This window comes from Micromesistius poutassou (assembly GCF_964030765.1).
Source record: "Micromesistius poutassou genome assembly, chromosome: 3".
Classification (NCBI taxonomy): Eukaryota; Metazoa; Chordata; class Actinopteri; order Gadiformes; family Gadidae; genus Micromesistius; species Micromesistius poutassou.
The window spans coordinates 9,530,460-9,553,307 of NC_140273.1; the positions used below are offsets into that span (position 1 = coordinate 9,530,460).

Here is a 22,848-nt window from a genome sequence, read left to right on the forward strand (position 1 = left end):
CGATTGGTTCGGTAGTTTTGGCCACATTAGTTGCACAAGTTTGGTGGGAAGAAGAATAACGGAAAAGTGATTGTGCATTCCTATGCACAATAATGATGCATCGGCCCACCCTCTGGTCTCTCCCTCCGTGTCTGTGCATCCAGAAAGTTGGTCAAAAAGTAACTGTTGCAGTGCATAGTAATAGCTCCCGTTGAGCTGTGAGATTGATTAGACCATTCTACTAAAATAAAAAATATATATTTTCCATGAAATCATTTTGTTGCGATTGTAAATTCTAAACGATGGATAACCATGTGTTCACCCTGTTTACCTCTGCCTGAACTCCTGGAAGACGATGCGGTTGGGGAAGCCCTGTCTGCAGATCCGGATCCCCTCCAGCACTCCGTTACACCGAAGCTGGTCCAGGACCAGGTGGGGCTCCAGCTTACCAGCCTGGTGGGGGACAGACAAACGGACAGAGAGACAAACGGACAGAAAAACACATTATAACAAACGCATCAAAACCAAAAGCTAGATTGACGATCAGTCGTCACGATCTAGACTGCAAAACCCCAAAACGAGTTCATCTCCACCTTCTTCTCGTGGTTGGGGATGATGCAGCGGACGAAGTTGGGGTTGGTGTTCCTCAGGGTGGTCATGAGGTTGGACAGCTGCTCCTTGTACAGCTGGCCCACCGTGCGGAACATGCCCTTGCGGGTCTTGAAGGCTCCGTGCATGGAGTCCGACATGCCCGCCACCTTGTCCAGTCCCACGATGCGGTCCACTGTGACCAGAAACACAGGGGCGTGGGATGAGGACAGACCAAGATACAGACAGGAAACAGGGGATCACAGGGGATAATACCACGTAACCTCAGTTACTTCACATTGCGACCATCACAGAGGATAATACCACTGTGGACTAACCCCAGTTACTTGAAAAAACTCTTAAGAAAACATAGAAATTCTACTCTTAATGCGGCGGCCAAACTCACCGTCCCTCCAGAGATCGGCGATGAATTTGTCCGTTGACTGGTTGAGCAGCGAGGCCACACATTCGTTCAGGGGGTCCATGTTCTTCATCAGCCACTCGTCGGCCTTGTAGTCAACCTACCGCACAAACGACATAGTCATGTGTATCCATGTGTTCTTCTGTTGAGCTGGTCTGCCCAAGGGGAGCCCTCGACCAAGATCTGACATGGTCGATTCTGATTTGTCAGGCCAAACCCATCGACAACCTTATCTTTTTTATATTAGGCGGCTAAATGATGCTGAATGATATCTTGTGACTTTCGCATGATTCATTAGCCTGAAAATAAAACATTTCCATATCAGGGTGTCTCACAGCATTCTATAGGCGAGGCCCGGCTCCTCCCCTAATCAACTGTCTGCCTCTACAATCACATTTCACATCAGGTTCATGTCTCCATCTGCATTCAATTTGACAGAAAATATAGGCAACTACTTGCCTACATAATATAGGCTTATATAATATATCGTAATTAACCTAAAAAAAGTTAAAGTTGCAGTAAATGAGGCTGGTCCGTACCTTGCCAGCGTAGTGGATGATGCAGAAGTCCACGTTGTCCTTCAGCTTCTTGGGCTTCTGGAACTTTGAGCTGCCGCCCTGCTCCTGGACCACCTTCTCCACAAAGCTCTTGTCCGTGGCCTTGGGGAACCAGCACTCCTCGTCCAGCAGGGCCAGCACCCCCGGGGGCCCAGTCTGGACACACACACACACACACACACACACACACACACACACACACACACACACACACACACACACACACACACACACACACACACACACACACACACACACACACACACACACACACACACACACACACTTAGATGATGCAAAACTATGTGCAACCATGGGACTTAAGCATCGATGTGAGCAACACTTTGCAACAGAGCAACTCATAAAATAGCCCCCCTCTCAAACTGAACGCCCCACTCCCGTGTCTAGGCCCGTCATATGTCATATCTTCATACAAACAGCCCACCAAACCTTGCTCAGCAGAGCTAAAGAAAGTCTCTCGTGAAGCCCCTGACATTTTATTCACCACAACAGCAGCAGGTTCCCTCCGCAGGCAATCTCACTTCCTGATTCTACCCGAAACTGCTGTTGAAACGGCGATCACAGATTTGGACCGTTGTCATGGTGACCAGTGATGCAAATATTTGACAGTTGACGAGTGAAGACAGATGGACATGTGGTTGCTGGACAACTTGATTTTGACACTACATGTGTGTGTGAGTACAGTGGAAGACTCATAAGGGGGAGGAGTCTTCTCAGATCCAGCGGCCCTGACGTGCCATAGCAGAACTTCTGGGGGGGAGGCGGCCTAGCGCCAGGAACGGAAGGCAAACACACAAATTCACGAGTGACAAGATGGAGCTTTCAGAAGAGCATTTAAATACATTTATTCCTTAAGAGGACAGTCTACACACTGTTCATATCAGACCACTACAGACACTCTGTCTTGAAACATTGGTTTCCTGACAGGCTTCAGGCTCTGGGATATATCTGAATATACCAATGCTAGTCAAATTTGTATTTCGTCCTTTTATTTGTCCTCCTTTCGGCCAAGTATGTGCTTACAGATCCATGCTAGCAACATGATGAAAAAACCAGAAGCGGCCAAAAGTTGAACGACCCTGTTACCCTGTTTTGGCCGGGTTTGCGCTGACTTGCTGTTACTAGTCTCAAATTACATGATTTTAGAGAGTGAAGGGGAGGAGCTATCTCACAGATTTCTCGATGAGGTCGATGCAGGGCTGGAGGTCCAGGCCAAAGTCAATGAAGCTCCACTCGATGCCCTCCCGCTGGTACTCCTCCTGCTCCAGGACGAACATGGTGTGGTTGAAGAGCTGCTGCAGCTTCTCGTTGGTGTAGTTGATACACAGCTGCTCAAAAGAGTTCAGCTGGAGGAGGAGGGGGGGGAAGGGACAATTATTACAATTTAATAATAAATAACGACTTTGTTCAGTATAAATTTAACACTTGGAGGAAAGAGTAGACGAAAAATAATGGTCCATGGCCTAAGATAGCCTCCCTCTGTATTTGTAATAGTTAAATTACTCAAATGATGAAGCAATTATCAAAATTAAGTTTGATAAACAGCCCTATAGTCAATATAGGGCTGTTACTCAAACAACACATCATTTGAGTAATTTAACAATTACAAATAAAGAATTGCTGCTTGAAATTTAAAATTTGGTTAATCATAAAAGGAATAGCTTAATTTTTCTTGACTGCTTGTCAGCTAAAGCAAACACATTAAAGACATCCCTTTAGACTCGAGGGCATTTGCCATCATTTTTTAATAATCAATTGATTATTGGACTGAAAATAATCTCCAGTTTCAGCCCTACTTAACTATGGGAAGCAAAAGGCTGAAGGCAGTCCAAAGGGCATTTGTCGTCTGCTCCTTCTTGTTTTATTGCTATGCTATGATGTGAAAAATCAGGAGTGGCTTCCAAGCAGACACGCTGGTGTCTTGAGGCAAGACTCTGTGTTCCATGTCCATGCACACCACTTCTTAGCTGGTGTGCCTGGAATGTCTGCTTAGGTTAGCGGTGTGCCCTGGCCTGGACCGCAACCCTCCGGTCTACGGTACAAGCGACCTTCTTTGCCGTTGTCCCGTACGGTCAAGGGCCCGAAAGCGTACCTCGAAGATCTCGAAGCCGGCGATGTCCAGGATGCCGATGAAGGAGGCGCCCTGTCTCTTGGTCTTGTCCAGGGCCTTGTTGATCCTCATCACCAGCCAGCGGAACATCCTCTCGTAGGACGCCTTGGCCAGCGCCTCCACCGCAAACTCCGCCTGCTCCTGGGTCTGAGCCTTCTGCACGTAGTCCCGGCCCACCTGCACCGCGGAGAGCGGCAGACAACACGTTCCTGAGTAACACACACTGGCCTCGCATCCAAGAGAACTACGTCTAAAACCAATCAGAGGGAAATGCCCCGGAGTCAATGTACCCCGTTGGGTCGAGTGTACTGGTGTTTGGGAGGCGTCCCTCAGCGTACGGGTACCTACCTTGATTCTGGGGGACAGGATGGCACGCGTGAAGTCAGTCACGTTCATCCCCAGCAGGTGGCAGACCTTCTGGGCCGCTGCGGGACAGAAGAAGTTCAGTTGGGCATTGTGCAAGCAGAGAGCGTTGCGAGTGCCTGCATGTACTGCTGAATAGGACTGTTGTATGCCTGTGAGTGAGTGTGGTGCATGTACCGGTATCATCAGGCATGGAGGCCTGGTCCGAGTGACGTTCCTTCTTGAAGCTCATGTTCCCCAGCTGGAGCACAGCAGAGATCACCTTCATCAGGCCTGGCGGACACACAAGCACACACACAGTATCATCAAACCACACATAAGCTGAGCGTGGCCACGCAAATACAAATTGAGACCGTTGTCAAGGGAAACCGTACCCGTTCTCTCCTCCTCCGGGATGCTCATGATCTCGAAGGCCTCCATGGTCTCATTGAACAGGTCCTGGTCCTGCTGGCCCGGGATGGTCGAGTTCCCGTTGGACAGGAAGCGGTACTTGCTGTAGTCCTCCAGACATAACTCGGCTTCAAAATAAAAGGACATTTCGTTATCCCGAGTAGACCGCTACCCATATAGGGTTGAAGTTCATCAGCTGCATTTCAAAAACAAAGTCGAAAACTATTTAAAATAAAATTCTCCAGTGAACCATCATTAGCATTGAGCATTTGGGAGAACCCTCGTTCTCTGTGGAACCATCGGTGAGGGCTTACTGCGCAGCTTGTCCCCAGCGCCGGTCAGCATGTAGTAGAAGATATGGAAGCTCCTCTCTTCTTTAGCCTGACGGATGGCCCGAGACTTCTCCAGCAGGTCTGGCATCACGCCGGTTAAGGACGTAATCAAGCAGGACACTGTTTCAATCAGAATTGTCATTGAAAAAAAAAAGCAGCCGCTTAGCCTCATGAGATTACAGAGTTGACCCTATGGCACTTCAAGGATACAAGTTTCGATGTTGGCTCCAACGATGTATCCGTTGACGTCAAAGTTGATCCGGATGAATTTCCCCTATTCCGAAAAAAACAACACTTTTAAATATTGGTCGTTGTGATGTGTTGGAGATTCTGACAAGAAAACCCATAAAGTTGCTATTGCTAATGACACAATACAGGCTTCTGGATGTGTCAATTAAGAATTCAGAGCACTCCAGTCCTCATTTCGGACCCATCAGGGAATCTCTTTTCTGATTGGTTTGGGAATCTTCCCCGTCAATCACAGGATCATGAATGCAACGCTTCTTAAGGCTGGTAAAATGGAGGGAGGGAGGGAGCAGATCCTAGCTACAGGAGCTTTAAGTGGAAGGACTTTAAGGCCACACTTACAAATCGGGAGGAGTTGTCATTCTTGACTGTCTTGGCGTTGCCGAAGGCCTCCAGGATAGGGTTGGCTCTCAGCAGCTGTTTCTCCAGCTCCCCCTGAGCAGGGAGTAGGAGATCACAACACAACTCAGCGTCCATTTGGTTGGAGTTTAAGTTCACTCTAGTAGTACTCCAATTATTGTAAGTGTGGTCTGATTTTTCGGAACTGAAAATTTTTATTTGTTGTGCTTCACATTTGTGACCTTGTAGGTTGGTATTTCTAGTCCCAGATCAGATGTGTAAATCGGTTTGCAAATCCATAACGTGATTCTCACATGTGTCAAATTACACACACACGAATTGTGCCCATGTATGATCATGTTATTTTATTCCAATACATTACAATTAGATCTTTATGAAATAGTGCACATAATTTATTACAACAATTATACCATGAGAGAATCTTGTACAGATTTGTAAATTGATTGACACATATTTTCTTCCACTAGAAATACCAACCATGTTCTAAGTTCACAAATCTGAAGTACAATAAAAATACTTTTTTCCAGCGACTATCATTCTGACTCCAGTTACAATACTACAATACTAGAGTGAAATTAAACTCCTTAAGTTTGGCTTCCATTTCAGTTGAACGTTATCTTTGCGTCAATGTAAAATGACTGTGAGAGCAGTGGCGTTAATCATGCTTGCAAGCACACTACGCATCACACATGCATTACAAACACGCATGCCAGACGCACACATGCACGCGTCAATAGAACGAGTAAGGACTCGCAGTTCAACCACACAGACAGACACACACACCCCTATTCCCCAAACCAGGTCCATGCAGGCACATAACAAAGAGAGCAATTAAGGAGTTCAGTGACGTGACTTATAATTCCTCATGAAAACAGACCGGAAAAGCAGTTTATGATTTGGCGCATATGCAAAAAGCAGTTAATCATGCAGCGTCAGAGATGGACTCACTTGTGACAGAACTGCGCTGCCCTAGAGGTAGAAGGAGAAGAAAGGGTGGATAATTTAACACTTTGTAATAAACTCTTCCCTCATTTGTGTTACAGTTTTGCATGAGTACACCATTACAAACTGCAGTCAGGTTCAGTGAGAGAATAATGCAGATAAGATTTCAGTAGATTGCATATATTGTGAACTTTAGAACAAGCCATATATGATGGGATAAGTCCAGTCAGACATGCATACACCCACACACAGACATCCCCACCCCCACACACGCCTTGCTGTTTCGCTGGTCACTGCAGTGAGGCAGGACAGGCAAGTATGGACCTGAAAGAGGAATGTTGGCTGAGCTGCTTCCCCTCCTTTTCAGAACAGATCAGAGAGATGAAAGTGTGGCACAAATGAAATGTCTACATGGAAAAATAAAGAATGAAGAAAACCAAACTGAAAATGTAATACAGACTCAATTTAACGGGGGACACTGAACAGAGATGCAAGTTTAAAAAACAACCAAATGTAAGAATGTAATTTGTGCAGACCGTGACCCTCTCAGTGTTTGTCTACTGATTACCCCTTTGGATGTCCAGGTTAAATTCATTCTTCAGGACGATATTGCGTTGTAATAAAGACAAGAACTAAACAAAACTTAAACAAACCTACATTTTCCATGCAACAGATTTGCATTTCTGATAGAGAATACCTGATACATGTCATACATCTTTATGCATACTAGTGTATACAACTGCACATTTGGCATAAACCTAGAGTTAGTTTAACCCATCAGTTGTAGCCTTTGATCTATACTGTGTTTGTTGTCTCTCTGCTGAATACAAAAAAAGAGAATTATCTGACCACCTTTTTTATTAAAAAACGATGAATCATGACTAAAACATTATAGGTCACAGTGGTCCTGTTTATCATGGGTGCTCTTGCATCCTTATTACAAGAGGAGCGTTATATTGTTGGGTTAATATAAAATATCTATGATAATAAAAAAATAAACTGATTCAGATTTAACATGTAGGCATCAAGATAGCGTGTGCGGCCATACCGTCAAACTAAAACACATGGTTCTGTACCCACCTGGTCTCGCTTGGACTTGAAGGACGAGGCGACGTGGGCCAGGTACTGGATCACTTTCTTTGTGTTCTCCGTCTTTCCTGCGCCAGACTCCCCTCTGAGCAGAACAAGGACCACCGTACATGTGTGAACATCGATCACATGGCATTGTAAAAATCATGGCCGGTTACTCAACGAGAGGTCACTACAGTAAACAAGAGCTGGGAAACAATGCAATTTAAATCCCAAAGAGCTACAGATTGATCGGTTTCTAAAAAACAAACTCAGGCAGAAATGTTATGAATAAATGTCACAAGAGAAATCACTTACGTGCAAAGGATGGACTGATCCTCGCGATCTGGAAGTGAGCAGGGAAGATATACAGTTAGCATCACTCAGTACTACAGTTTGTAAACAGCTGGTACTGCTGTGGCAATGAATGGATTATGCAATGCAGAACAAGAATAAGGCAATAATACATTTACATGATACATGATATATCAGCAACATTAGACCATACGTAAATATACACAACTTATCTACAAATAAACATTCACCTCATATGATAGATAAGCCCTCGTCAATACGGGCTGGTGTAACAAAACCGAGAAGAAAAAGGTGCACTATGTACCCTTCACTTGAATTGGATTCTCTGGATACTTATAATCAAACCTACACAGACTAGAAATATCCCATGATGCACTGTTCTATCTAGTCAACAACCTGGGTAGATGACTAGCTTAATCAAATGCCTCACCAGGGAAGCCATTGTTTATCTAGTACACAATTAAACACCCTGGAGATCCATCAGAGACATTGGGAATAGTAAGCACATTTTGGTTATCTAGTACCCTACTAAACACTCGAATCACCCACTCTAGAGACTATTGGAATAGTAAGCCTCATCTTGAGAGTGTGTGAGAGTGAGTGAGTGTGCATGAGTGCATGAGAGACCACGCCCACCCTGCATCATGCTCCTGTAGGAGGTGTCGGTGATGGCGTAGATGTGGGGGGGCATCTCGTGTCTCTTCTTGCCCTTGTACATGTCCACTATGTCCTCCGTGTAGATGGGCAGGTACTTGTAGGGGTTGATGACCACGCAGAACAGACCCGAGTACGTCTGGGGGGCAGGGGGGGAAGAGGAGAAGACACGGTGCCCGTCAACGTTTGACCTCGTGTTGAAAGGGCATACAATTATGATCATAATAATAAGGATTATAATAATTACAATAAAAAAATAAAATTGAAGATTTCTTTTTTTTTCTCTGAGTACCGTAGGTATATTTAGTGTGGGTGTCAACAACTAACTAGGCTATGTCGGCCCAGGGTAACGGGCCATTAAAAGAGTGTTTGTGTGAACTCACATAGATGAGTCCAGAGTAGTATCTCTCCTTCAGGTTGTGGAGCACCGAGGCTTCATTGAGGCAGGTGAGCTCCGCCATGTCCTCCACCTTGCTGAACTTGGGCGGGTTCATCTTCTGGATGTCGTCCTTGTTCACTTTGATCTGAGAAGCGGAAGGAAAATGGAAACGTTTTGGGGCCGTTGCTCTGGAGAATCTACAATATCCTGGTCCCCCGAATGTATATTAGAGAATGCATTCAACAAGCAATGGTTAACTTTGTACGATAGCTCATGTGGCCTAGAGTTGTAACTGTGTGTAATTGAACTGGAAATAACTATGGCTATGGCTAGAGACCTGGCCTGGAGGGAGAAAAAAGCTAGAAACTTGTGTTTTGCATACCTGGTTGAGCACGGTGCGTGATCCCAGTCAGACCTCCCTAAACCAAGCTTCTCGCTTTGCGCCACCTGACGTTCATGGTAACTAGTGATGCATTGATTGGGTTTACTTGCTCACACAAATGCATGCGAGCAACACTTTAAGTAACCACGTGTCGACGGCCATCTTAAAAACAGTGCTCCAAGGAGCACATCACCTTCTTCGTTCAACCTCTTCAAATATAATACACAGGGGCCATGTCCAGCGATGAGACCCCACCAAGAACCTCGTCTGCTCACCTTCCTGCCCGAGTCGCACAGCTCCACCACGCACTCGTCCCCGCTCTCCTCCTTCAGCGAGCCCGCCTCGAAGCCACTCTTCTCCGCCGGCACCCACACCAGCTTCTTGGTGGACCAGTCGGCCTGGGCCATGGGGTCGTTGGCCGCACCACGCTCCCCGTACAGAAACTTGTTTGCATCCGTCATGGTGGCTTCAGGACAGAAAGGAAGAGGGAGAGTTACCGCAGGAAATTCAAATCACACAAAAATAGGAGGTGCCCAACGTTTTTGCAGTTGCCGGGTGAAGCAACCCTTCTGCAGAATGAGAACTCGACAACTGCTTCCAGGTGATGTTGATTGAAGTTTGAAGTGAGATTCTCCGTTAACCGAGTTTGCATAGCCTTGGGATGTTGTGGCATAATGGTTTTTAAAGGTGTAAGACTTTAAACAGTAAAAAACTCAGCAAGAAGAAAATACAGCAGGGAGAGCACACTCCCAAATGTCCAGTTTTAATGGCATGTCCTACTCATTCTTGTGGAGCGATGATATGTAGGGTGCTGATGCCACAGCATCAAGGGCTGGATGTGATCCTACGGGCATGCAAGAGAGAACTGCCTGCTCAAAGGGCAAGCATGTGAGAGTTACCATGAGGAAATGCAGGAACAGGGAGCCTAACGACACCAGACAGGAAACATGTGATCAGGCCTGACACACATACACACTAACCCTGTTATATAGTAGAGGTTGCACCAATGCTTACAATTGTGATGTGAAAAGAGGTCAAACTAATGTTGGATAGTAAAGAAGAATAAATAATGCATAACATGTTGGGGACTTGGATTTTTGCAATTTGGAACTGGAAAAAATAAAACTGTTTTTACCTCATGACTGTAATTTGAGTCAGGTTCTAACCTGTTGTTAAATCTGTGGGCTTCAAAACACGTTCTTGCCCGCAGACGGTACTTTTCCAACATGAAATATCCCTACCAGCAAGTTTTACATGCATTGCCCTGTATTGTAGCCCTGCAATCAAGAAAACAACTACTGGCATTCATTAAACTACTACTACTGGCATTTGTAAAAATACAGGTCATTACCCATTATAATAATAATAATAATAATAATAATAATAATAATAATAATAATAATAATAATAATAATAATAATAATAATAGGCATCATTTCCTCCATAGGGCAATCATTCCTCATTGATAGCAATAATTGCAGCCTACTTGAAGATAACAGACCCATGCTATCAGAACAACAGTTTCCATCAATTACATCATCCGGTATTGCCATCACCCTTGATACACGTGTTGCTGTAATAAAGTATTTATTTATTATCAGGGGTGATTATGTCATGTCTATATGCTGCAATCGATCGATGATATGGGAGTATATGAACAACATTGAGCAGGGATCATTTCAAACGGTGTCCTATTGGTCCAGCTCTCTCGCTCTAGGAACAGTACCTGCTGCTCACCCCCTCATTAGACTAGGGATAAGACTCTGTACAGTCTTGAAACAGCGGTAACCCTTACCTTCCTGCTGTCCTTAGGTTATCACATGACACATCCCAACTGTTAGTCTGACGATTCATTACAGTCACAAATCCCTCTTTGATTAAGCCATAAGAACCTTTTTGCGATTTATCATTTCAAAATCGACAGATTAACAATGAGTCATTTACAATGGCAAATCCCTGTTGCGGGTTAACTGAAGAGCAATGTGGTGGCCTAAATAAGGTTGCAAATGTGTTTGGGGGGAAAAAAAAAAAAGTATAAATTGGACTTTCAAATTATAGTCGACTAGCAGCAACCAGACAATCACTGAACAAATCAATGAAGTGTTCAAACACCAAGAAAGCACATCAAGTGACCTATATCGTGATATGTCAGGAGATCAGTCCTCATACCTCAAAATCCATAGCATATCAATACATCTGGCCACAGGTTACAACACAACTAGGCTGACTGGACGGAGGGGCTCGAGACACTGGCAGACAGAGGGGGATACGGGGTAGGAAGCAGGAGGAAGGAATGTTTAGAGCAAGTTAGGGCAAGGAGGGAGAAGCCTCCTCATCCAGCGCCACGCCCGCAGAGAATTACTGTGCTAAAATAACCTCTTATCTTTTGATCAATACAAGCCTGTTTGCTTTCATTGTCTCTGTTCATTTTGACTCCTGTACCAAACAATTGAGGACAATGTATAGAACTGTACATTATAGTTCGATTATATATAACTTTATATTAGAACGGGTGGTTCTGCAAACAATACTGCATTTTAAAAAACAAAACACAAGAAAAGCCTCAGCAAATGAATGGCCAATATCCCAACTATGCGCACGTGTGAATGGGTTTGAGCGTGTCAGATTAGTTATTCCTATCCAATAAGAAGAGGATGATTGCTGTCTCAACCGGTCGAGACAAGAGTGAGTGTGCGTTTACACAGGGAGATAAACAGATAAGTGTAAGATGTCTTCTGTGTTTCTCTCTAAGCACATTATGTGATCAGCCTGTGTAAAGTGGGGGAGAGAGGGAGGGAGTGGGGCAGACTGTTGCTTAATATAATGTGCCCTCAGGGCCAGAGAGAGAGAGAGAGAGAGAGAGAGAGAGAGAGAGAGAGAGAGAGAGAGAGAGAGAGAGAGAGAGAGAGAGAGAGAGAGAGAGAGAGAGAGAGAGAGAGAGAGAGAGAGAGAGAGAGAGAGAGAGAGAGAGAGAGAGTGAATTCCACTGCACCATCACAGGCGAGAGCAGTCAGAACCAACGCCTGTGAGAGGAGGCAGACAAGAAGAACGCTGTGTGGTCGACGGGCGGCGACCTCAAGCTGAAACAGGACACGATGACAAGCTGCAGAAAGGACCAAGTTCCTCAGGAAGTCGCCACGGTTTACGTATTCAACCACACCGTGTGCGACTGCAAGCACGGCAATGTAGAAACACGTATGCTTTCCTCATTATACGCAATCCAAACGAACGGTGGAATCTGGCAATGCACATGCAATAGCAGTGGGCAGCAACAGGGTCTCTGTTGCCTCACACAGGAGGTCATACAGCCAGTCTCTTCTAACTGGTTTTACTCTGGCTGGAAGCGGTAATACCACAGGAGCCTTGCTATCCTTTCATTAGGAGGCCTGACCGTTGAACCAGTGACCCAGTCTGTAGTGTGGGCCAATGCATTGAAATATAAGCGGCACATATAAAAATTAAATAAAAACTATGTTAGAGGGGGCCATCTATGTAAAAATGTAGGGATGGAAGACTTTAAAGGTGACTACATGAACCTAGATTTCTGGCATCCCTCTCAGTAGGTTCTTTCTCTGCGGCCTCTCCTGTTCCTGGAGCAGGTCCAATCCCTGCTTTACATGTGACACAGCAGCGACCAGGAGCCTGCCAACTGCAGGTTAGGATCCACCACTGATGGTTCAGTAGCGATGCTAAGGTTTCTGACTGCTTCAGAACTACCGCCTTTGTGGTAGTGTGGGGGTGTGCGTGTGCGTGTGTAGGGGGGCTTTTGCTGGTAAATTATAGTATGGAAATAAGTATTATCATACACACATAAAGTTTGAAATAAAAAACTAGGCCTTTACACACCCACACATATACAATTTTATATATCCTCAGGGCAGACATACATCTGGGTGTGTGCAGCTTAACTACTTGCCAAACTAGCTTGCAGATACATGTCCTTCAAATAAGTCAAACACAAGATGCAGACGGAGGAATGTCTCGATCCAAACACGGTAATGAATCACATTACATTAGAGCAGAACCATACATGTAAAACATTAGCGCGCACCTGCAGTTCCTCATAGTTTGAACAGGGAACAAATGGCTGGGTGGTATTTAACGACGATCAAATGGTACTTTACACGTCTTCAACAGGTAGAAAACACTTTTTGTTGAGGATTATAGTTAGTTGGGCTAGCGAAGTTTAGCAAAACAACAACAACGTATGCATTTAGTTACCTGGTGTTCAGCGTCAAGCACTGCGAGGGAAGTCGACCACTCGGTTTCGCGTCAGTGTTGTTAAGAAGTCCTGAACCACCGCGCTTTGAATGTCACACAACACAAGCGACTCAACGCATGGATCTCTCCGACTCTTTCTCTGTCTGTCTTAACGATTCCTCCGAGCTGCCTGTGTGTGTGCGTGCGTGCGTGTGTGTGTTTCATGCGGTCGAGCTGTACAGGCGTTACACTCGGCGAGGATGGACGGCTCGACGGGCGGATCCGCCCAGTTTTATGGTTCTCAGGTAGGAACCGAGTGACGAGGCACCGCCCCCCACCCCAGGTGAGTCGCTGTTAGCCAAACACGGGCGGGGTCCAGCGGGTGTAGATTGTGATGATGGCTATCGCTGTTCTTTAGCCTCGCATCATTGTGTTACTTTAATGAGATCACTCACAGGTCCAATATGTTTTATTGAATGGCGTGTAAAGCCTTTTGCAGTTTGTTATGAGGTACTGGGATAACTAGTTTGGTTCGATTTATCGAGTGAGGCACTGTCATATTGTGACAGGAATGTGTGTAGAGGTGAATGTGTAGGAATGTAAAGCTTCGTCTGTACCTGTGGGGGGCGGGATGGCGGGGGAGGAATGGTATGAGGAATGAATTTTATGAAGACATGGGTGCGTCGTTGACATCCATACAACTCAAGTCAAAAAATGAAAGACGTAAAGACGTTGTTTATTCCGTTTTCAATGTGTTGCCATATACATCGAGTGCCAATGATGACTCACTTCTGATATCTTAATTGGTTTAATCAATTTAGTTTTCTTAATATAAAGATGTTTTTTTAAATTTAATAATAATGCCTTTAAAATCAATTCAACAGATAATTGAACACATTAACTCTTTTTTTTCATACAGTCTATGATTAAAACACCTATCTAATGCTTTGTCTCCCAACAGCCAATGAGCTTTTCATAATGTCCAATACCATATATGGTTTGAGAGCGCAAAAGATGGCAAAATGAGAGAGAGAGAGAGAGAGAGAGAGAGAGAGAGAGAGAGAGAGAGAGAGAGAGAGAGAGAGAGAGAGAGAGAGAGAGAGAGAGAGAGAGAGAGAGAGAGAGAGAGAGAGAGAGAGAGAGAGAGAGAGAGAGAGAGAGAGAGAGAGAAAGATAGCGAGAGCGAGAGTTTGTGAGTGAGAGGCTTGGTCTATTGTTGTTGTGTTTCTTCCGCTGTGGTGTAAGGTTACTTACCTGGTGGTTGGTTCTGAACCTGTCTTGGAGTCTGCCACGATGAGATTTGTGCTCTAAAATGATGACGGATCAATGAATTGGCATCCTTTCCTTATCAGTTATATATACTTATAACTCTGTCTATGGTGCTTTCAGATCCATACGCTACGTGGTTTAAAATGTAGTTTGCTTAAATAAGAAATTAAGTTGCTGTTAATGTCAGAACTGTTTGTACAGCTGTCATACAGTCGAAGCGTATGTATTACTGCAATGTCTACTCCCTATACAACACAAGTGTGTTTGTGTGTGTGTGTGTGTGTGTGTGTGTGTGTGTGTGTGTGTGTGTGTGTGTGTCTAAAGTTTCTCTAAACCATGAAGAGAAAAAAGGAAGATCTAGTATAGAGAACTGTGGATAAAAATGTAGGCTACTGTCAATAACAAATGGCAACTAGGAGAAATTATGAATTGTTTTATTGAGGCTTAATAAATGTAATTAAATGGAAACGCTGTGCTCCTCAGCACCGCTAGAGGGCAGAGAAGGGCTGATTTCTCATCGCCAAAACCAGGACATATTCATCTTTATCTCTGGAGTGAAGGATGCATTCTGCCTCTGTGTCAACGACTATTTTAACATAAATGCATCCTTTGATTCCGTCATTTGTAGCATTGGCATTGTTGACTGATAAGAAACTAAATTCCTGTTTCACTTCTCGTTGTCTTTGCAATAACGTTGCCAATTTTGCTGGTGCAATAGTGTCAAAAAAAACAAACATGCGCGCGCAGGTCCAGGTTATTTCTTTGTTAATATAATTTTTTTATATATTTTTTTTTATATATTTTTTTTTTCTTCTATTTTTTCAATCATTGGGATTGCTAATCCTGTGTGTACAATGCATTTTTCTCTGGCGTCCTCCTTGGTCTGTTGTTCTTCTAGGATGCACTAGCTTTATTTGCACTCAGTGGCCCATCCTTGTCGGAGGCCTTCTGTACCTGTGAGGTAGAATGGAGAGGGGTCCGATTTTTCTGTCTCTCATCCACGCCCGTCTCTCTCACTCAAACATACGCGCACACACAGCTCCAAGTTCTCTCTATAGTTGTTCAAAAGTTTCAACCATGCAACCAACTATATCATTAATTTGTTCACTTAATTTGTTATTATCGTTGTGCAACCAGGACTCTCGTATCGCAAGTTGTTTAATGAGAACACAATTCGGTGTTTAGCTAGGCTAGTTGCACACGTCTTTTTTATGTAGACTAGCCTAGTCAAGGCCTGCGGTTCGATGATTACTTTTCTATTAGATGTAGGTACCCAATGTGTTCGCGTTATCCATACAGCATGGCCTTTTCATGCATTTTAATTGCCCATAGGCTACACGGTGTAGCCTATCTATGGGCAATTAATATATACTATATATTAGTATATATTATATATATTATATATATATATTATAGTATACTGATACCTGCTGCCAGCAGGTATCAGTATACAGCTGTGTTCCCATGTCAATGCATGATTAAAACATATCTAAACACATTTTGAATGTCCTACGTCAACAACAGCCAATGGCTTTTATATAAGCCTTCCTTCAATTTGTTGATAGGCCTACTAAGTAAACGAAATTTGGGTTATGGTCAGTGACGGACTGGGAGCAAAAAACGGCCCGGGCATTTGCGCATTATAACCGGCCGCGGGTAATTGTTGACTGGTAATTGTGGGGCCGCGCGATCCCAACAAGCATGCCGCTCCGTGATTGGCCGGCCCAAATGGCCCACGAGAGGCCAAACGGCCCACGAGAAGCCAAGCGGCCCACGAGAGGCCGCGGCCCTTCTGGCATCTGCCCAAATGCCAGACCGTCCAGTCCGTCACTGGTTATGATTATCAAAAATGTTCGCACGCCCGCTGACATTTTGCAGATTCTCTCTCCAGCCAAAGTCCCATTAAGGCAACCCTGCCTTAATGACACATCCAATACTAACTCGAGCGACTTTGAGTAACATCTCGTTTGGTAAATGACAGAATGATAAAAGACGAGCATGCTCGTCATCGAACAGTGGACTATGCGTGTCGACGTAGTAACAGTTGACAGTTGACGTAGTAACAGTTGACACACAGAGGCCCTGACAGCACGGCTGCCAACCAGAGAGCCAAGCCCTGCAGGCGAACATCCATCTCTGATGTGTGATATTCCCCACCAGCTGTCAGCTCCGTCCTTTGTCCCCCCCCCAGCCCAGTGGATGCCCTACGCGCTTTGCGCACGCACACACACACACACACACACACACACACACACACACACACACACACACACACACACACACACACACACACACACACACACACACACACACACACACACACACACACACACACACACACACACACACACACACGCTGTAATTTAATGTGGTCGCTGACCAACCCGGTATCACGCAATTTTGTGCTCATGCGCGCGAACGTTATCTATTGAATCGTGTCCCAGAGCACGATTGTCTTGACTTGTTTCGTGCTACACGGAACGAAATGTAAACCCATGCATTTTGATGGGGTTGTCCTTGATCATTTCTCATAGAGCTGATGCACGCTAGGGGGCGACGTTGAGCCATAAATCCCTCACAGTGGGATCCCATGGATGTAATTGGTAAGTACGGGTACTGCTGAGGTAAACTAGACCACCCCATGAATGTATTTACCAAAAAAGGCGTAGGCCTACACCTGAAGTAAACTAGCTCAATAACGTCGGGTTTATGCAAACGTATACACCAAAGACCACATTATCCCTATTTTTCATTTATTTTCAACATTAGAAATAATCATCCATGGTTTTGAATGGCGAGGGTCAAACGCTGCGCGCTTGTAACGGCTTAAAACGTGGGTGTCTAAACTAGGGTGACCAGACGTCCCCGGTTTCCGGGGACAGTCCCCGTTTTCAGTAACCTGTCCCCGGCTACTGCTGTCCCCGGAAATGTCCCCGGATTTCACTGTGACTGAAAGAAAGATCTGACCCCCCCCCTCAACAATCCCGTCCGACCGCAAACACCCCGCGTCAACAATCCCGTCCGTCCGCAATCCCCCCCCCCCCTCAACAATCCCCCCCTCAACAATCCCGTCCGACAGGGGGGATGGGGCAGTGTCCCCGTTTTAGTTTTCTATGACAAAAACACTACACGTTTGGAGGTTTTTACACCGCTGAGCCCAAAATGTCCCAGGATTTTGTCTCAGAAATCTGGTCACCTTACTCTATACTATATTTCTGCTCCTTTCTCCCGTTATAAGAACATTACTGTATGTAACCATGGTTATCTGTTGCGTGGCTTTCCCACTAACATATCTTTCTTTATAAAACATTAGCATTCATTTTTAGTTCCTCATGTCACAGAAACCACAGTGAATCCTGTGTTTCTGTGCCCCGCTGTGGTGTCGACAGCACAGAGCTCCGGTACCGTTACAGGACAGCGGTGGTTTCTTTCAACTTGTATTGTATTCCAGCGAAAACACACATAACATTAGCTTGAAAGAAAAAAACTGTTTCTATGCTTATCTTTGCGTGAATTTCGGGATGACTCGTCTGCCAATGACTTCAAGTTGGTTGTGTTTTAACCGGTGGTTGTTGCGCCAAACTGTTTACAAAGGGACACTTGCTTGCGACGCAGCAAGTGCCTGCTAGTTGACCTGCCGGACGGGACGATCAGTACTTCCCCACATAAAGAGCTTAGTTCAGATTGAATAGCTTCTCAAACCGTCCCGCTTACATTTTCGTCTCGTTTTTATTCGTTAGCGAAAGTGTCAAAAGATCTCGGTTTTTGTGTCAAAAGATTTGTTTTTATCATCCTAAATTTATTTTAATTTAGTTATCGTCTCGTTTCCCCCCCCCCCCCCCACCCCCAATGTTTTCTCAATGGATCTCCACGAATCACACAAGTGGCCAGTTTTGTTTAAAAAACAGCGAATTTCGCCGAAAGGTGACTAGTTTGCATGCCTGCTAATACAATTTCGGTTCCCATTTCAATGAAAAAAGAAAACACTGAGTTTTTTTTTTAAACTTTATTTGATTTTTAAGTGTTTTATTTAAATTTTTCTCCAAAAAAATCCTGAGGTATTCACAATATAATGGCATTTCTTTTGTTTAAGAAGAACCTTGGTGAGGGAGGGGAGAAAAAAGAAATACAGAAAACAGGAGGGAGGTGTAAAGCTGTAGAGTTTGATATGACTTGAGACCGGGTTCATGGTGTCATAAAAACAAGAAAATAAAGTCGAGCCACATCTGGAACCGCTGTGTTTAGGCCTATCACTGCCCTGCTTACCAGACACTCGTGCAATTTAGATTGGGAGCTGTGTTTGAAGACCTTAAAAAAACACCATTAAAAACATTTATTATATATAGCTATTTGGAAGAGTCAGCCATAGCTAAAATCCCACCCCTCCCTTCTGGCCTCCTTTCAAGGCCCCTGCCTCCAATCACATGGCTAGCTCGCTAGCTTTAGCAATGGGTCTGCCTAGCCTTGTGGAAGACTCTGCTCATTTTCAAAGAGTGCATGAGCAGAGTGAGCATAGGTCACTGGATGGGTCGATAGACAGGTAAGCCATGCAATCATTTAAATAGGACCAAATTCCAATATTGGACAGGCTTATTACAGGCCTGCAAAAGCCAAATTTAAAGGAGTGTTTGATTCATTGACTTCTGTCGGGATGTTCAAAAGTTTTCCACAAGTATGACAAAATGCTTCTTAAATAAATTGCCTACCCTAGCTTTAAGCAATCGCTCATTGTCAAAAAAAAGTAACTATTAACGTTCACTTTTTGCGTGTTAATAAGCCAACAAGGATTTGAAAAAAAAACGTGTATAATTTGCATTTGGAAGTGAATGTCTAAAAACGTAAACTACTGTGTGTGTGTGTGTGTGTGTGTGTGTGTGTGTGTGTGTGTGTGTGTGTGTGTGTGTGTGTGTGTGTGTGTGTGTGTGTGTGTGTGTGTCTAGAGAAGGGTGAATATTATTTTTGGCTTCTGATTAAAAGAAATTAAAATGCCAATGACGAAGCATGATATGAAGAATATATCACTGTCATATAACAAACATACTAGCGAACAATAAATAACGGAAAATACATTATTGAATCATAATCTGCCCTTTAGTCGCAGGTCTATGATTGATTAAAAACACTGTCTTGAAAAACAAAACAAAAAACTCTTATGCCAACCCAACAATTCTCAGTTCTGCATTTAATCTCTCGAAACTTTAAAATCAAGCCAAACCAACCTAACAATAACAATCACAAGTGCAACATGTTTCATTAAAGTTCAGCCTTAAAAACAAAACAAAACCTTTGTGGTTTACCACAGCATGAGAGAAGCCAGAATCACCACACCGAGCCTTTACAGGGATGGAAGAACAGTAAACCGCTATCAACTAAATGAGAGCGGGACATAAAAACAGCATAACCATCTGCATCTCCATAACAGGATCAAACTTGAAAACAGCAATTGGTGGCGTTGTACATTTCATTTGACCAGAGGCGGAAAAACATAATAGTTGTAGTTACACGTTAGGGGTAAATTAATGGAGAGCATCGTTTAAAAGAAGCCATCAGGGGGAGCGCTAGAGTCGTCCTCCCTGGCTTGAAAAAGACACACCTTTGGAAATGAGGAAGGAACCGAGCTGGCCACCGCTAAACCTGCATGTTTAGCAGGTCCAAACGGGACCAGGGATCTGCTGATTACTTTGTTCAATTTGGTGTCAAATAATTTTCCCTGAATATATAAAAAAGTTATATCATTATTATTAATAACAATATAATAATAAATGAATAAACATTGAAAACAACAATAACAATATAACAAAATAAGAGCAAAATAATAGTCATAACAATCATTTATAAAGACTTTTGGTAGACAGGAATAAAAATAAAAATCTGGCAAAAGAAAACAACTTCCCTCACATATGCGGTTGAACGTAGACGGAAAAAAGGAGAGAGAGACACAATTGGTTGGGGGGGGGGGGGGGGGGGACTCAAGATCTGCTGAGGGACAGCCATCCCCCAGCAACACTCTCCAACCCAACCACAGGTGCTCCAACACTAAACAAACATCACCAAAATAAAAAATAAAAAAAAGGCAAAAGTGTGTCTTTTTCCAAGTACACAAACAATTGACATTTCCAAAAAAACATTTTTTTTTTTCCCACAAAACAGGTATATATGCTTCAAAATAAATAAAAATACACTTTAGTTTGCATCCCCAGCCCTTAACTTAAAACCAATGGCAGTTACAGCATTAACAATAACATGCAATTGATACGCGCTCCCCCCCTACTGTCCCCGCATCCAGAACCCCACCCGGGGTCTCTCCCCAGTCCAAATACATTCCTCGCATTTCTCCGCTCCCTCCAAACCCTCTCGCTGCGTGTCTGTCTACTCTCAACGTCTTGACTCTCTCGTGGGCTCCGTGTCGTCGCTCATTACACACGGACGCGCGCAGACATGCAGGGAGGAGGGATCTCCCAAGGGAACTCTCATCCGCAATCCCATACGGGGCCCCAGTTTCTCCATACATGTAGCTTATTTACATGGGAGGCGGCGTCGTGACGTGCTTTGAATCACTGCATAGTGAAAATGGTTTTTGGTTTACTTTACAGATGGAGAAAAGACACGCACGCACCGCTCTGCATAGCGCGGGCAAACACATACACGATTTCTTGGCGTCTTTTGTTTTTAAACACCGCTGGCCCTGCAATGGCCGCACGCACGCACGCACGCACGCACGCACGCACGCACGCACGCACGCACGCACGCACGCACGCACGCACGCACGCACGCACGCACGCACGCACGCACACACACACACACACACACACACACACACACACACACACACACACACACACACACACACACACACACACACACACACACACACACACACACACACACACACACACACACACAGTTTCGCAGGGTCCTATGGGAAAGTAGTAACTATATACATTTGGTGCATGCGTGTTGTTTTACGGTTAGTTAATCAGTCTTTTTTTTTTTTTACATAAACTCACACACAGCGGGGGAGAGCATTTGCCAGATTCCCCGATAGTAGCTTGTTAGTGTCTTAGAGTGTGTCTGCATGTGGGTGCGTTAGAGAGAGTGTGTGTGTCGAGGGATATTTCAACGGAACAACAGAGAATATAGACCGGGAGAGACTGGGTCCATGTGATGCTCGGATGACCTGGATGCCTGACAGTATAGTATGGATAGGTCTCACTCTGTTAAAGTGGTGCAGAAAAAATAAAACACAGTATTGCAGAGAGACTAAAGTCCAGGAGGGAGACGGCTTTGACAGGCTGGAAACGGAGGAACTGCTGCCACATCTCTAATGGTGGATGGAAGGCTGAGTGCCTGAGCCAGACCCTCCCAGTGAAACCTCTCATAGTGAGGACGTCTGAGACCCACAGCCGCAGTCCGTGACACGGGACAGGTTGAACGAAACCGATCGATTGGGAGAAGGTTTGATACACTTTGGGTCGGGTGTGTTGGGTGTTGAAGGGGGGCCCCCCCAGTCTCTGGCTGTAGATGACACACATAGCTATAGAGAGATTTTACATAGATATATATATATTTTATGTAGTCATAGTGATCAAATATAACGTCAACAACAATGCTCATCATAACAATAAACAACAACAGCTCTTTCGTATCGTTTTTTTTTTTTTTCTAGCCGAGGACACCTTTGGTGTGGACAGACCTTGTGATACAGTTCGCTGGGGCGGCCCCCCGCAGACAGACAGACGTGGGTGGACTGACGGACAGACAGGCGCAAGGATTGAGGACTGCACACTTGAGATAACCTCAGAGGAAACAAAACCCAAATTAAAAAAACTAAGTGTCAGTTTGGGTTGTATCTGAACAGACAGACGGACATAACTCCCCTGCTCCCCGTCCAGTTCAGTGTACAACAGGACATGACCTCTCTGCGATGCTAGTGGCGTGGATATACAAGGTCTTCTGTAGCTATGGTGATGCGCGCCTGTATGTGTGCTTGCTGTGTGTAAGTGGCATTATGATTGGCGTACATTTTGTGTTTCCTGATACACCTCCTTACGCTTCCCTTCCTCTGAATTCATCAAAAACATTTTAAGTTAACCTCCTTTCCCCCTCAGATGCTTCTCAGTATTTGGTAACATGTGATTACATTGCATTAAGTTTGACATATTTGGCTTGAAAAAAAAAAAAAAAGGTATTTGTCCTTTGGGGAAAAAGATGACAGCAGTCTAAAGCAATTCAAAGTAGCAGCAGTACGCTAGCAACGCAAATAAATAATATC

The 22,848-nt window shown here is 44.5% G+C and overlaps 1 protein-coding gene across 1 annotated transcript in view; it reads right to left on the reverse strand.

Moving 5' to 3' along the window:
* LOC311340282 (myosin-9-like) overlaps nucleotides 1-13,546 on the reverse strand; it is a 29,084-nt gene extending 15,538 nt beyond the window's left edge. Inside the window, exons 1-19 of the mRNA XM_084465175.1 lie at nucleotides 13,329-13,546; nucleotides 9,383-9,573; nucleotides 8,730-8,870; nucleotides 8,329-8,485; nucleotides 7,696-7,723; nucleotides 7,390-7,483; nucleotides 6,316-6,336; nucleotides 5,350-5,442; nucleotides 4,972-5,035; nucleotides 4,744-4,842; nucleotides 4,414-4,557; nucleotides 4,217-4,312; nucleotides 4,025-4,101; nucleotides 3,659-3,853; nucleotides 2,739-2,912; nucleotides 1,528-1,701; nucleotides 974-1,088; nucleotides 573-763; nucleotides 311-432 (exon numbers count right to left, since the gene is read on the reverse strand). Coding sequence (XP_084321301.1) covers nucleotides 311-432; nucleotides 573-763; nucleotides 974-1,088; nucleotides 1,528-1,701; nucleotides 2,739-2,912; nucleotides 3,659-3,853; nucleotides 4,025-4,101; nucleotides 4,217-4,312; nucleotides 4,414-4,557; nucleotides 4,744-4,842; nucleotides 4,972-5,035; nucleotides 5,350-5,442; nucleotides 6,316-6,336; nucleotides 7,390-7,483; nucleotides 7,696-7,723; nucleotides 8,329-8,485; nucleotides 8,730-8,870; nucleotides 9,383-9,568 — 2,171 coding nt within the window. The 5' untranslated portion in view covers nucleotides 9,569-9,573; nucleotides 13,329-13,546. The remainder of the gene's footprint in view (nucleotides 1-310; nucleotides 433-572; nucleotides 764-973; nucleotides 1,089-1,527; nucleotides 1,702-2,738; nucleotides 2,913-3,658; nucleotides 3,854-4,024; nucleotides 4,102-4,216; nucleotides 4,313-4,413; nucleotides 4,558-4,743; nucleotides 4,843-4,971; nucleotides 5,036-5,349; nucleotides 5,443-6,315; nucleotides 6,337-7,389; nucleotides 7,484-7,695; nucleotides 7,724-8,328; nucleotides 8,486-8,729; nucleotides 8,871-9,382; nucleotides 9,574-13,328) is intronic.
* Nucleotides 13,547-22,848: the final 9,302 nt, after the last annotated feature.